At 40.9% G+C, this 14,542-nt stretch overlaps 1 protein-coding gene across 1 annotated transcript in view; it reads left to right on the plus strand.

Moving 5' to 3' along the window:
• Positions 1 to 14,542, plus strand: part of LOC142217278 (secretory phospholipase A2 receptor-like) — a 41,746-nt gene continuing 27,204 nt past the window's right edge. Inside the window, exons 1-10 of the mRNA XM_075285471.1 lie at positions 1 to 94; positions 3,938 to 4,093; positions 7,510 to 7,623; positions 8,352 to 8,495; positions 8,850 to 9,038; positions 9,636 to 9,796; positions 11,478 to 11,585; positions 11,741 to 11,847; positions 12,507 to 12,676; positions 13,066 to 13,268. Of these exons, the coding sequence (XP_075141572.1) occupies positions 1 to 94; positions 3,938 to 4,093; positions 7,510 to 7,623; positions 8,352 to 8,495; positions 8,850 to 9,038; positions 9,636 to 9,796; positions 11,478 to 11,585; positions 11,741 to 11,847; positions 12,507 to 12,676; positions 13,066 to 13,268 (1,446 nt within the window). The remainder of the gene's footprint in view (positions 95 to 3,937; positions 4,094 to 7,509; positions 7,624 to 8,351; positions 8,496 to 8,849; positions 9,039 to 9,635; positions 9,797 to 11,477; positions 11,586 to 11,740; positions 11,848 to 12,506; positions 12,677 to 13,065; positions 13,269 to 14,542) is intronic.

Genomic DNA, 14,542 nt, shown 5'->3' on the forward strand with positions numbered 1-14,542 from the left:
ATGTCTGCCCTATTGCTTTATATTACTGGATTATTATATGGGATCCTGATGCCTTATACTTCTGCACAACTCCAAGAGATCCGTGAGTGTAAATGTACTAGGACCATGAATTTATATAGAGATATTATGGATAGATAGATTTACTTGCTAAGTGTCAACTTGTAATTGTTTACTATAGTGACTTTACTGTTCTGAATGATTGGGGTCTGGGGGCTGCGGACTACCGCGCCTTTACCAGCTTTATAGGCATATTGGAGAAATAAATAAAGTAGGGCTCCTCTGCCTGAGATTTTTGACAGTTTTTCTTGTAATTTAAGTGCCTATAATACCAGGTCCTACCCAAGGCAAAGTTAATTCAGGAGAGACATATGGGGCTTTATCTAAGTAAGGTTCACATAATAGCGTAATAATATGTAAAAGCTTCTTGAAGTGTATCTTGTATTTAGTGGATAGATCTGTGTAACAGCATAGTGGCCATCAGTTTATAGCTCATCAATATAGAATATTGTTCTAGAATGTGAAATAGTATTTTAGTAGGTAATACATGTTGTTTGTGATTGATACATTTGTGTCAAACCTGGGGAGTAGCAATGGGTGGTCCAAGGGGTAAAGAGTTTCGACTGTGATGTAAGACTCTAGCATAGAACAAATTCCTTAAAGAGGACCTTTCACCACTTCCAACAAATCCAGCTCTATACTTCTATTAATAGCCTCCCCTCCACTGTTTCCGGTACAGTTGGAATTTTTTCTCTCGCCCCCATGGTTCCTGAGCAATCCCAGCTCATAGTTTTGGTGCCTGATACATTATTTAGTCTCTGTACTGTCAGGAGGGCGGTGTCACTCAGGGACAGACAAGGGGGTGTGATTCTGATCTCTGACACTGGCTGCCTCTGATTGGAGTTCTGAATCACACACCCCTGATGGACTCCGACCACCTGACATTAGAGCATAAATAGCTCATCAGGCACCAAAACTACCTGCACTTGTTAGTCATGAATGGTGGGGATGAGAGCAAATGACAACTCGCTGGAATCAGTGGAGAGGTGACTATTAAGGGCTAGTTCACACGGGGCCAAAGGGGCGGATTTTGACAGCGGAATCCACGTCATGATCCGCCCCTTACAAGGGTGGTCTATGCTGATAGCAGAAAAAAAGAAGCAAACTGCCCCTTCTTCAGGCATATTCACGGCTCGCTGAGCCACGGCTTCCACCTGGCGGCCGCAACCTCCGTCATCTGCCCGTTCATTTGAGCTGACTATCTATCTATCTATCTATCTATCTATCTATCTATCTATCTATCTAATATATATTAATCTATCTATCTATCTCCTATCAATCTATCTATCTATCTATCTATCTATCTATCTATCTATCTATCCCATATCTATCTATCTATCTATCTATCTATCTATCTATCTATCTATCTATCTCATATCTATCTATCTATCTATCTATCTATCTATCTATCTATCTATCCCATATCTATCTATCTATCTATCTATCTATCTATCTATCCCATATCTATCTATCTATCTATCTATCTATCTATCTATCTATCTATCTCCTATCTATCTATCTATCTATCTCCTATCTATCTATCTATCTATCTATCTATCTATCTATCTATCTATCGATCTCCTATCTATCTATCTATCTATCTATCTATCTATCTATCTATCTTTTATTGTATGGAGGATGGAAGTTTGCCGTCATACTTAAAGGGTTTGTCCCCTATAAAACTAATATTAATAGACAAATATTATTGTTTGTATAATAAAAAGTTGTACAATTTTCCACTATACTTTCAGTATAAATTCCTTACAGTTTTCTAGATCCCTGCTCTCTGTCATTCACTGCTTGCTCCTAGTGGATGAAAAATCAGTTCATGGTCATGTGATATACAATCCAGGGTCATGTGATGGATGTGTGTTCATCACATGACCATGGACTGATTTTTATTAGAGATGAACGAACAGTAAAATGTTCGAGATTCGATATTCGTTTCGAGTAGCCCCTCAATATTCGACTACTCGAATTGAATATTGAACCCTATTATAGTCTATGAGGGGAAAATGCTTGTTTCAGGGGTAGGCAACATTCAATCAAATTATACTTACCATGTCCACGAGTGAAGGTCGGGCTGGATCCTCCGAGAAGTCTTCTTGCAGCGTCCCCGCAGCATCTTCTGGCTCTGAATTCACTCTGCCAGGCATCAGGCCTGGGCAGAACCAACTGTGCATGTCCACACTACAAGCGGACGATGCCTGGCAGAGTGAATTCAGAGCCGGAAGACGCCGCGGGGAAGCTGCACGGAGAAGACGTCTAAAGGTAGGAGAAGAACCAGCGTTGATTGGCTGACTGTATAGCATTCGGCCAATCAACGCTGGTTCTGTATCAAACTTTTCCATTCGAATAGCGAGTGGTACTCGATCGAGTACGAGTATCTCGAATACCGTAGTATTCGATCGAATACCTACTCGATCGAATGCTACTCGCTCATCTCTAATTTTTATCAATTTGCAGTAAACAGAATGAATGACAGCAAGCAGAGATCTAGAAAACTGTGATGAATTGATATAGAAAGTATATTGGGAAATTGTACAACTTTTTATTATACAAACAATAACATTTATCCCTCAATATTGGTCTGACATTGAACAGCCCCTTTAAATTTAATAGAATATTGGTAAGATTTTATTTGCATGCCAAAATGTCCTGAATTTATGTTGTGCCGCAGTTCTGAAAGTCATTCTCGGTTTTTTTTGTTTGTTTTTTTTTTGCTTGACCAAATACATTTGCATTGACATCTGTGCATGCGATGGATGTATCACTTGTGGTGGAGTCAATATGAGGATAGCTTGTATTTCATGTAATATATTTAGTAAAATCAACATTTTCTATAGGGCTATCCTGCCACGGACCATGGCTAAGGCTCTGTCCATCTAGCTATACTATGCTACTGTATATTCTAGTACGGTACACTATATACTATACTATTCAATGCTGATTGTTGTTTGTGTTATTTCTAAGTGTCATGTGGATGTGCAGCCCATTTGTAGGCTGGTTATTGCCATATACTGAATGGTCCATAGATCTTGGGGTTGAGATGTAAAATATTTCCTGTGTGACATGATGGTAAAAAAATGTGCCCTCTTTTTTGCAAAAGACATATGGACCCTGCGACCTGTTAGGCAAAAGGGAAGTTAATAAGAACATACAGAGAGAAAATAACACAAGTCACAGTGTGCGGCCATGAAGACCGCGCTATCCCGGGGGGAAAGTTCATCAAGTCCCAGCCAGTCGCCGTCAACTGTGGGGAAGAATTTCAATCTTGTATTTTTGTAGGATTTGTTCTTTTTTTCTTTTTTTTTACCAGCTCTTGTGCAGGATTTGGTGATGAGGCTTTCCATTTTTTGGAAGAGTTTTCCTTCTTCCAGGTTTTCAGTAGCATACAGTTACCAAAGTCACCGTATGTTCCCATTATGGGGTCTGCAGATTTCCACGTGTAATTTCCTTCTGTAATTTTACTTGAATTTCTTGTCATTTATATATTTTTTTGGAAATCACTCAAAACGTTAACATAGAATAAATTACAATGAATCGATTTTACTGATACTTATTATTTTTATTAAAAAACGAACCGTAGTTGTCTTCATAACATTACAAACCACACCAAATGATGCAATATTTCTAATTAATAAAAAAGGAGCTGATCTTATAATATTGATTCATAATCTATTTAGTTATGCCATTTTATAAAAGCCAGGACCCTTAGAAAGGTCACTGCCACGATCTGCTATTTACAAATGACTCTGTAAGGGGGCTCATCAGGTTGCCACCTCTGGAAGTGGACCCTGGTACAGATTTTGCATTGGGGCCCAAGAACTGACACCTCTACATTTCCTGACTATGCTTCATTTATTGATTCTGCCCATAGGTAACGGCTTATGGGAGGAAAACAACGTCACACATATTTACTACCAGTTCAATTTACAGTCTGCTTTGTCATGGAAAGAGGCCCAGACAGCTTGTCAAGATCAAGGGGGCGATTTGCTCAGTATCACGAGTCTGGATGAACACAACTATATTTCCGGTAAGTGTCTGATTGTGTAAATGGTGCGATGCTCCCCTATGGGGCTACCTATAAATTAAGGGAAGGGTAGTTTCTCCCAGGTAATTATTTGCAATTACAATGCAAAGTTTGCACATTCAGAGTCCAAGCTGAAGTCAAATCCAAAAAGTCACAACAAAATCCAAATTAAAAACTAAGGTGTTAAATCAGGAATACAAGCCAGAAATGAGAACTAGGAGATCAGCGGTGAACAAGTCTCTCAAGTAGAGTAAGAGCCCAACTGCACAAGACAATCACCGGCACAAGGCATATGATATAACTGAACTTTAGCAAGGTTTAAATACCCCCTCCCAAATTTTTAATTGGAAGATGAGGCAGATTTCTGATGGGATCTCGGTCTTAAAGTTCTGTGTGGTAGTCCACATGGCGACCCTCTTGAATGGACTCCCGAGCGCATTGGCAAGCGAAGTGCATTGAAAGCACACGAACCCCATAGACTATAATGGGGTCCGTGTGCTTTCCGCACGGTCTCCGCAAGGAACATGTGGACAGGAAAGTAGTTCACGATCTACTTTCCTGTCTGCAGACAGCGATCAGGCACTTAACCTATGGATAAGGGATAAATATCATTATTAGGGAGACCCCTTTAATGTCTAAACAGGGAACAGGAACTTCTCTATCAGAAAAGTTAAGCTAAGACCACTGAAAAGATATATTAAGAAATGAGAATAGAATGCTCAATCTAAGAATAATTCTACTAGATCTGTAACACACATATTTGGGGTTTTTTGTATTAACTGCAGAACTTTTTCTTAATTTGAAAAAAGAAATAAACAAGATAGAAGAAAGCTTCCGTCTTGTTTTTCACATTCTAGTAAATTGAGACAATGCATCAGTCTTCCTGTCAGCATTTCAGTTCACTGCTCTGATCCTTTGATGGATCACTACAATTGACTTACAACTTGTGAACATAGCCTTAGAGAAATAAATTGCTATTTACCGGTAGTTTGCAATAATTACAAACTTCTGCCGTGTAGAAACTATACTGTAACAAATGAAGAATAAAATACTTACAATGTACAAATAAATATTTTGGGTCAATTTTTTATGTGTTACTTCTTTAACCTTTGTCCGGCTGACTAGGTACAATTGTAACTATTCTGTTTTAAAATTGCAATAACTTTTTTTTTGAAAAGCCGTCGAGGGCTGAAATTTTGTGACATCTCTGCAGTTTTGGTCCAGAATATATTGGCCAAATTTCAATAAAATATCTCCACCCCCTTCCGAGATAAGGGGCCGAGATATTTTTGCAACAAGACACAGCAACTACCAACAACAGGGGAGGGTCCACGACTACCATGAGGTATTTGAGGGCCAGCTGCTACTTGCGATGCTACCAGTATGCATTGTCCAAGCCCCATTTCTACTGCACCTCGAAGAAAATGGTTTCTCATCATTATTTGGTTTGTACTACGATTTTCAATTGCAGGCATACACAGCTGATTTGTGAGATCTTTCAGGAACATTCTTCATTGATCCTTTGTCCTGAAGCTTGGATTGTGTTCTCTGTAGATGATGTAGGATGCTAACCCAGTGACGTCAATCATATTGTAGAAAAATGCCAGAGGCCAACGTCATGTTCGTCATTTCACAGTGTACTCTCCCAACATTTTATCCATAACATCAACTCCGCCTTTTGTTTTGTTGTAGTATTTTATTATCTCTGGCTTGGCTGCTAGTGTCTCTTCAAGTTCTCCCGTCATGTGCATAGATGATAGAAGCACGACTGATTTGTTCTTCTTTGGTACATATGAACAGACTGTTGCATCATGATTGTCGAGTTTACAGGCCTTTCTTTGGCAGGCTGCATGTTGTTAGGTAGGAACCTTTTGGTTTTTCTCACTTTATCAACCAGTGTCATGTTCCAGGAGTTCCATACCTTAGCTAGTTCCATGGTTGTAAAGAAGTTATCGGTGGTGACATTTCTTCCAGAGCCTTTATACGAGCTCACTAGGTCCAATACTGTTTGTTCACCAATGTTTACTTGGTTTCCCAGTGTAGAGCTGACCTTGTAATGGGTAGGCGTTTGACGAGTCACAAGCCCAGAAAATTTTTATGCCTTATTTAGCTGGTTTTGAAGGTATATACTGGGTAAATTTAGTATGGCCTCTAAATGGAAATAATTGCTCGTCGACGGTGATACAATTATATGGCTTGTAGGCTCCCTCCAGATTTCTGTTCAGCATTGTCCAGATGTCCCATATTGGTGCAGCTTTATCTGTTTGCACACGTTTTGCACGTGTATTTTCATTGTGAAATCTAATAAATCTGAGTATCATCTTGAAGCGGTCACGAGACATGGCTGCACGTGTAAGAGGCAGAGCAGCAACGTTCCACATTTCCTCCAGATTCTCTTTTTTCTCTCTGTGCACACCAGCAGCAATCAGTACGCCCAAAAATGCCTGAAATTCAGTTTCAGTAAATTGTTTGAATGTTTTTTTGTAGTTGCTAAGTCTGCTGAGACCTGAAGTGAAGCCGTTTGAATTCAGTTTGAGACTAAAAACAGACTGATGCACATACTGATTGCATACTGACACCTTTTTGCTACTTTTAATCCCCTTATCTGCCCTCTAGGGGACAGACAGCGTTTGCTATCAGCATAGAAAGGTGTCAGTATACAATCAGTATGTGTATCAGTCCGTTTTAAAGTCTCAAACTGAATTCAAACGGACTGATGGCATACTGATGTGTGAACATACCCTAAGACTAGAAAGTCTTGTGTGGTTTGTGTGAAACCATTTGCGATGAACACTCGCTAGCAAAGACAACATGCATTACTTGCAAAGAAAATCAATAAAAAAAAGTTTCTTAAATTTTCTTTTATAATGTAAATGAACAGGTTTTTTTTACTTGTTTATAATAATAAAATAGCATTATCATTAAAAAAAAAATATATTATTCTTTTTTCCTTGCATTATCTTCATTCAAAATATATGAGGGTACATTTGTACCTATGCAGCCTGTTAATGTTGTAAAATTATGCAGTCTGAAAAAGGTTAAAGGGCTTGTCTTTGTGGCATAACTCATAAGTGGCCTATTAGAGTTTGCGTATATAATAGCCCAGGGCTACCGTATATCCAGGATCCACCAGTCTTTTAGCCAAAGCAAAACATTACTACAAAGACTGCCCAGACAGAATCTGCATGTCTCTGTATTACACATAGGACAACTGATTTGTAGAGAAAGTCTTTGTGAAACAAGAAGGTCGTCCCACCGCTCACACCTTTTGCAATCTGCCTTCACCACCGTAGATACCCAGTGTGCCACATGCCAAGCCATTTTTGAGCATAAGAAAATAAAAACTTGAAATTAAAATGTTTTCTCTGAAATATTCAAAAGTCAACTAGCTATTTTTTGTGCTCTCATGGCCCACGCAGAGAAGTTGGGGAATGCGGACACCATGTTATGGATTGGCCTTAACCAACTGGATGGATCACTTGGATGGCAATGGTCAGATGGAGCAGCTTTGGCATTCGTCTACTCAAGAATAAGTATGTACAGTATATAAAGGTGTATATTTAATGAATAGATAATGTATAGGCAGGTTGTAGCACCAATTCTATAAAAGGTATCACATGTATTCAACCAACCACAATTGGACGATCAATAAGAGATCAGTGGAGGTGTGACACCCTGGAACTCCGCTGATCAGCTGTTTGAAGGGGCCACAGTGCTTGTGACTAATGATGAACATACCAGTACATGACGAACATAAGATTTTGGGTGTTTTCCAGCCATGAATCACTATTATACCCCTGGGTTCTCTCCAGACCTCAGAGTATAATAAGTGGAGGCCCAGGGAAGATGCTGAAAAATAATAAACGTTCATAGTCTCCTTCCCTCAACTCTCTTGTGTCATTCATTGTGCACTCAGGCCACTTCTGGCCTCTTGAGTGAAGTCATGGGCCTCAAGCGACCACTTGGATCTGTGATCGGGCCTCAGAGTATAATAGTGATTTGTGCGTTGTGAACCCTGAATGTTTTTGGAATTTTCTTTAATAAAAAATAATTGGACCTCCTATTTAAAAATGGAAATCTAGAGTACGATGAAATGAGCCGCTCACACTGAATATGCAGTCTGATTATGGAGGCAGTATCTTATAGAGCAAGAAGATCTCGGCCGATTGATAGGAGTCCAGTGGGCGGTCCTACTCATAGATTGACAGCTATCTTCACATGATATTTTGCCTAGTCACCCCTTGTAATACTTACGGTGCAGATTTCCCTCCTTGGTACCATGAAAGGGGACACTGTGGAACGTATCATGCAGGAGAAGAACACAAATGGAAGAGCTCTGGATGTGAACAAGAACTTCCCTATGCCTGTAAAAAGTATCTCAAACCAAGACAACATGAACTCTATGGTGAGTACTAAAAATGACAATCTGTCCTTGTGTCCTGCATTTACGAATAGGAGTGAACTCATGGAGATAGCGGGTTGTGGGACTGTTGTGTGTCGGCAGGGCAGATGTTCCAGGTTCTGTCTTCCAGGCAGGGTGCCAACATTGCCGCCCTGCATTGCCATGTTATATAGATACAGAACTAGGGAAACAAATCTTTGACCTAGTGAAGGAAAGCCTAACTATAACTAGGGGATCGCTAAAGGATTACGGGCCCTTGTGTTAAAGGTTCAGCTAGAGCCCCAATGATACTTCTAATAATAGTAATAATCTCATACTAATCTGTGTTCCCTCTTGATTTCATGACTTATATAATAGAGAACTGGAAATACTATCCAATCCAGTGTGAATCTGGATGGATCCCTTACAACCAGCGCTGTACTAAACTCCTAAAAGAAGAGTCGAGCTGGTCTGCCGCGTCCGGCGCCTGTCGTATTGTTGAAGGAGAATTAATGAGCGTAAACTCTTTGGCAGATGTAGAATTTCTATTTCATCTCCTTAATGATGGTGAGAATTTATTCCACTACTATTGTGTATCAATTATTTATAAAGCACTGACATGTTCTGAAGCAATGTCTACAGAAAGGATCCCAGTTTATCCATTATATACAATGTAGTCCACACACACAGACATATATACATCAGACATCATAATTTCATCTGCTCTGCACAAAGTGTCAGTGGGAGCCACAAGCAATCCATTGAGTGGCTCAGTCATAATGTCCAAACCATGTTCTGATCTGTCCCTATTTATCAGAACTTGTGGACAGTATACATTGTACCATGTAACACGCTGGCTGGGCCCCCTAATTCTAAATTTCTTGTAAGGGAGATTGTTGGCTGCTTTCACTCCACTGTATGCTACTATCCATAACATATGCAGTATACACTATAACCGGCAATATAACCCCAGAATGGGGAACTCCATACACCGTAACATTCAGAGAGAGGCAGGAACAGCTCTCAATACAGAAAGATATGCAAAACTGAAGAGGATTTAGCCAAAGAATCTGCACCTAAATCCTCATGAAATCCTAAACTCATGAACAGAAGACAATTGTTCTTGTTCTGTGTTTCGGGGCTGAATCTTTCTCTTTCTTCCAGAGAACATAAGTGAAGCCTGGATAGGACTGAGCTCTGAGCTCAGGGCTCCTCTTGTGTTTCAATGGTCCGATAACTCCGCAGTGACCTTCACCAGCTGGCAGAGAAATGAACCCGACATCAGCCTGGAGAGCACTGACCTGTGTGTGTCGGCACAAAGAGATGTAAGATCAGGGGTTTGTTTTCGTTTGCTTTTGGAAGTTCCTGTTTAAGAATATTCTATGTAAGTGCTCGGAATTATTCCATAGCTGATCCCGTGGCCAGTGAGCGTTCACATCGGGCTATTTTGTGCTTTGTAAAGATCACTTTTAAGCTTGCTTGTGCCATGTATTCTCTGATCAGCAGTCATCAGGATTAGGGGGAGTTCACACGGTGTAAAGTGGCGCACAATCTGGCACGTATTTGCGTGTCAGCAGTTTGCGCGCTCAAAAAGATCCCATTGATTTCAATGGGAGTTATGATCGTATACGGCGCGTAATTTTGCATATACGAGGCCAGCAGTGCTAGTTCTTTTTGCAAAGGATTTGCAAGGTGACATGGCGAACTTTGGTCATGCAAGCCAAAGTCATCATATAACCCTAGGCTCAAAAGGGTTATCCAGTTTCTGACATTGGTGGACTATTCTTAGGGCATCAATATTAGAGCTATGAGCATGCAGCAGCTGGGACCCCTACAGATCAGCTGCTGGCTAATGTTTACATCCTGGGAGCCACAATGTCCACTCCCATACTATGTGTGGCAGTAGCTTTATGTCCCGCATCGCTGCCCCATTGAGCGCTATGACACTACCTGCTGTATCCAAAGCCATTGCTATATTTTATATGGTGTGTGAGCAGCACAACCCCCAACATGTAAATATTACCATAATTTGCACTTTTTTGGAGCGGCTGATCTATGGGGGTCTCAGGTGCTGGACCGTTGCAATATCTAATACTGATGACCATCAATAATAGACAGTGGATAACCCCTTTGACTACATAGTTACATAGTAGATGAAGCTGTATGAAAATACAAGTCCAACCTATAACCCTATAGTGTCAATCCAGAGAAAGGGGAAAAAAACATGCGGCTTATGCCAATTGCCCAATGTCAGGGCAATCCTAGATCAACTTGTCCTTACCAAAATCTAATACCCATAGTTAGACATCTCCACTCCTCCTGCTTCTACTCCCCATGTCATAGAGCATGCCCACAATACTCTCCCATATAAGTCAATGAGACATTTACTGGGTCATATTTGATGTCCAGACGCTTGCTATACAGCAGTTGGGTTGGACTTGTTCTTACGTCATCTGTGGCCTCATTTCCCATAGGATAACACTAAATTTGCTATGTAGACCCCGTCTTGACATTGCCTTCTTAGGTTCCCCTCCAGGCATTAGATATAGTCGGGGGTTTCTGGATACAAAAAAATACTTTTTCAACCATCGATTCTCTTTCCATGATGGAATCAATGGAAATCTGTACAATATTTTGGTTGCAGAGTCACACCCCAGCCCCCATTTCTTCCCTAGAGCTTTGTGTTATGCAATTGTGTTAAGTTTTATCTAAAAGAGGGGGAGAGGCGAGATTAGACATTGTACCCTTCAGTCTACCTCCATATCACAAACCTGAATATGAAACATTATGGAACTTATCACAGCAAAGACAGAACTTGACGTTTACGGGCCCCAGTGCCTAATATGTAAAGGGCCCCTACCTATTTATGTCAGCCATAGCAGCATGCATGTTATATAGCAGATTTGCCATTCAGCATTCTGGGTAAGTTGGATGACGACCCCCTAGTGGTTACTGAAGGGATATGACGTATAGATGTCCATTGATAAATTTCCTATTCCATTGTAGGATGGAAACTGGAAAGTGAGACCCTGCAGCAGAAAACTCTTCTACGTGTGTAAGAAACCCGGTGTGTCTGAGACAGTGGAAAATACCAATGAAGAAAAGTGTGCCCAGGTAAATAAGGTGAAACAGTCAGCATGCAGGCTAATGTGTAGTCACTTCTGCCATATCAGACCATCCTGCCATAAATACCTATTCACACATCAGTGCTTATAAGCCAGAAAAATAGAGGTTTTCCTGCTGTTTCACTGAACTGATTTTCTTTATAGGATTGGGTGAGACACGGCAATTATTGTTATGGGACCGTCTTACAGGATCGGACTTTTCTGCAAGTTGTAGGTGATTCCGGCTGCCCCCCAGCAATTATAACCAACAGGTAATGTATACCCAACTGCTATACAAGTGGCACCTGCCAGGGGGCCCACTTGTATGTAATAAATATATATATATATTGGCTATTCCTTACATTGTTTCTTATGAGACCAGAGGCATGCTATAGCTATGGGGTGGGCATGTGCTCTAGCAGCACTGGGGCACGAGGGACTGATGATCGGCTACTAAACTACGAATCCATGTACAGTATTCTAATCATTTTCGCACTTTCGCGATGTGGAGAATGTGGCGATGCGTCTAATGTGGAGGAGCAATGTGGAGAATGTGGAGACGCGTCTATGTGGAGACGTGCTACACTAATACCCAGTATTCTATTCTCCTGACCCATATCAATGGCCTCTCACCTAGCCAACCAGTACCCTGCTCCGCACTGATCAGGGGCAAGAACCCCAAAACTTTTGGGGCGATTGGTTGTTCCTTTTTTGTTCCCATATCCCAAATCATGTCACAAGGCTTCTTGAAGGTCAGACAATGACTTATAAGGAGCTATCCTCCAAAGAAATGGAGCTAGAGGAACAGTGTTTCTATCCTAAGGCTTTGCCTTCAATATTGTATCCCATATAATCTCTTTAGACTACGTAATAGGGTTCCGTCCATCAGATGGTAATGTCTTTGTGTCTTTGTGTCTGCTGCTTACCTTAGGTTTGAGCAGGCTTTCCTTAACAGCCTGATCTCTAGTAAGATTATACCTGTAGACTCTTACTTTTGGATTGCACTTCAAGACATTAACAAGACTGGAGAGTACAGCTGGTTAGTACACGGGAGCGAGTACCGAGATGTGAGCTTCACAAACTGGGATACCGAGGAGCCAAGTAAGTCCGTCCTACAGAGGAGAAACATCATGGCTTGTACTGATAACATACTGTACTATATACTGTACTATATACGAGACGTGACATCATCATTGTCTACATCAATATTTCATGGGGAAATTCTAAATCGTCTTAAACTTAAAAAAATATTCCCATTTTATCAGAACCATTTTCTATTATATTTTCAATCCTCACAATTCATAAGTTGGGTGCAAACTCTGGCTGGGCAGCGACAAGATGGGTGCAGAAAATGCCCCAATGTTCCTATTACCCTGACACTTGTGAATTTCTCATGATATCATATGGCAGCAGAAGATCTAGCGTTGTAGGTTGTAAAGGATCAGCCTGACTTTATTCCCTAATGTCTTCTCTGTATGAGATTTATTTAGGTCATAATGAAGGTTGTGTCGCTCTGAGTACTGGTCTCCATAAGGGTCGCTGGAAAGTAAAGGACTGTGAAGGATTCTCTGCAAAATCCTTGTGTAAGAAACCCCTAAGAGATGATATGGAGTTACACGTAAATCCAGATAAAGGGAATACGGACAAAGAATGTCATCCGTCCTGGGAGAGCCATCGTCACTACTGCTATAAGGTAACACTAGGTATAACATAGCAGACATCTTTATATATGAATTTTCTAGGAATATGCATTGAGTCCAGGAATATTTATTAGAGATGAGCGAACACCGTTCGACCGAATATCAGGGCGTTCGAGGTATTTGTTCCCAATTGAATACCACGCGGGATACGCAGTAAAATTTTGTATCCCCTCCCACCTTCCCTGGCGCGTTTTTTGCACCAATAACTGTGCAGGGGAGGTGGGACAGGAACTACGACAACGGAGGCAGTGAAAAAATTTTAAAAAACCCATTGGCTGCCGAAAACATGTGACCTCCCATTCATAAGAACGGCCATATTCGTGTCATTTCGCAGTGAGAGATAGGGAGAGAAAGAGATCTGCTGAGGGCTAGATAGGCATTAGCTTGTAGCAGGCAGGGAAAAACCGAAGAACAACAACAGCTCTTCTCAGAGCTATACACTGCAGGGACAGGAGTTCAGCTTTCCACAGACGGGGAAAAACAGGGATACAGAACAGTTGCTTGTTGCTATATACATGCACACCAGCTTTTATTAGGGGTGTCCCCCCACAAAATACCAGGGATCCACAGCAGTTACTCCTTGCTATATACGTGAAAAACAGCTTTTCTTTGGGGTGTCGTTCCCCCTCCCCCCCCAAAAAAAAATAAAATTAAATTAAAAAAAAAAAAAAAAATTGCAGGAATACAGAAATAATAATACCAAAGAATTTGTGCTTGGAATCATTTTCTGGAAGAAAATGAGTATTATCTGACAGAATTGCAGGGGTGCCAATACTTTTGGCCAACACTGTATATACGTGCAAACTAGATTTACAGGGGTGTCCCCCCACAAACTATCAGTAATACACAGCAGTTAGTTCTTGCTATATACGTGCAAAGCAGCTTTTCTTAGGGGTGTCCCCCCACAAAATAGCAGGAATAGAGAGCAGTTAGTTCTTGCTATATACGTGCAAACTAGCTTTTCAGGCAGTGTGTAACCCCAAAACAGGGATACAGAGCAATTAGGTCCGGCTATGTACGCTCAATCCAAATATCCACGGTGTGCACCCCCAAAACCTAGGTGGGAGAGACAGAAATTCAGTCAGACTATGTCGGCTAAATCCAATTTTTAATGCTGTACTCCCCGAAGCTAAGTGGGAGACAGCCGTTCATTCAGTCAAGCCATGTATGGTCAAACATGTTTTTAATTCTGTACCCACCGAAGCTAAGTGTGATACACAGCAATTCAGTTACGCTATATAAACGCAATCCAATTTTTGGTCAGTCC

Source organism: Leptodactylus fuscus, chromosome 8, assembly GCF_031893055.1.
Source record: "Leptodactylus fuscus isolate aLepFus1 chromosome 8, aLepFus1.hap2, whole genome shotgun sequence".
NCBI classification, from domain to species: Eukaryota; Metazoa; Chordata; class Amphibia; order Anura; family Leptodactylidae; genus Leptodactylus; species Leptodactylus fuscus.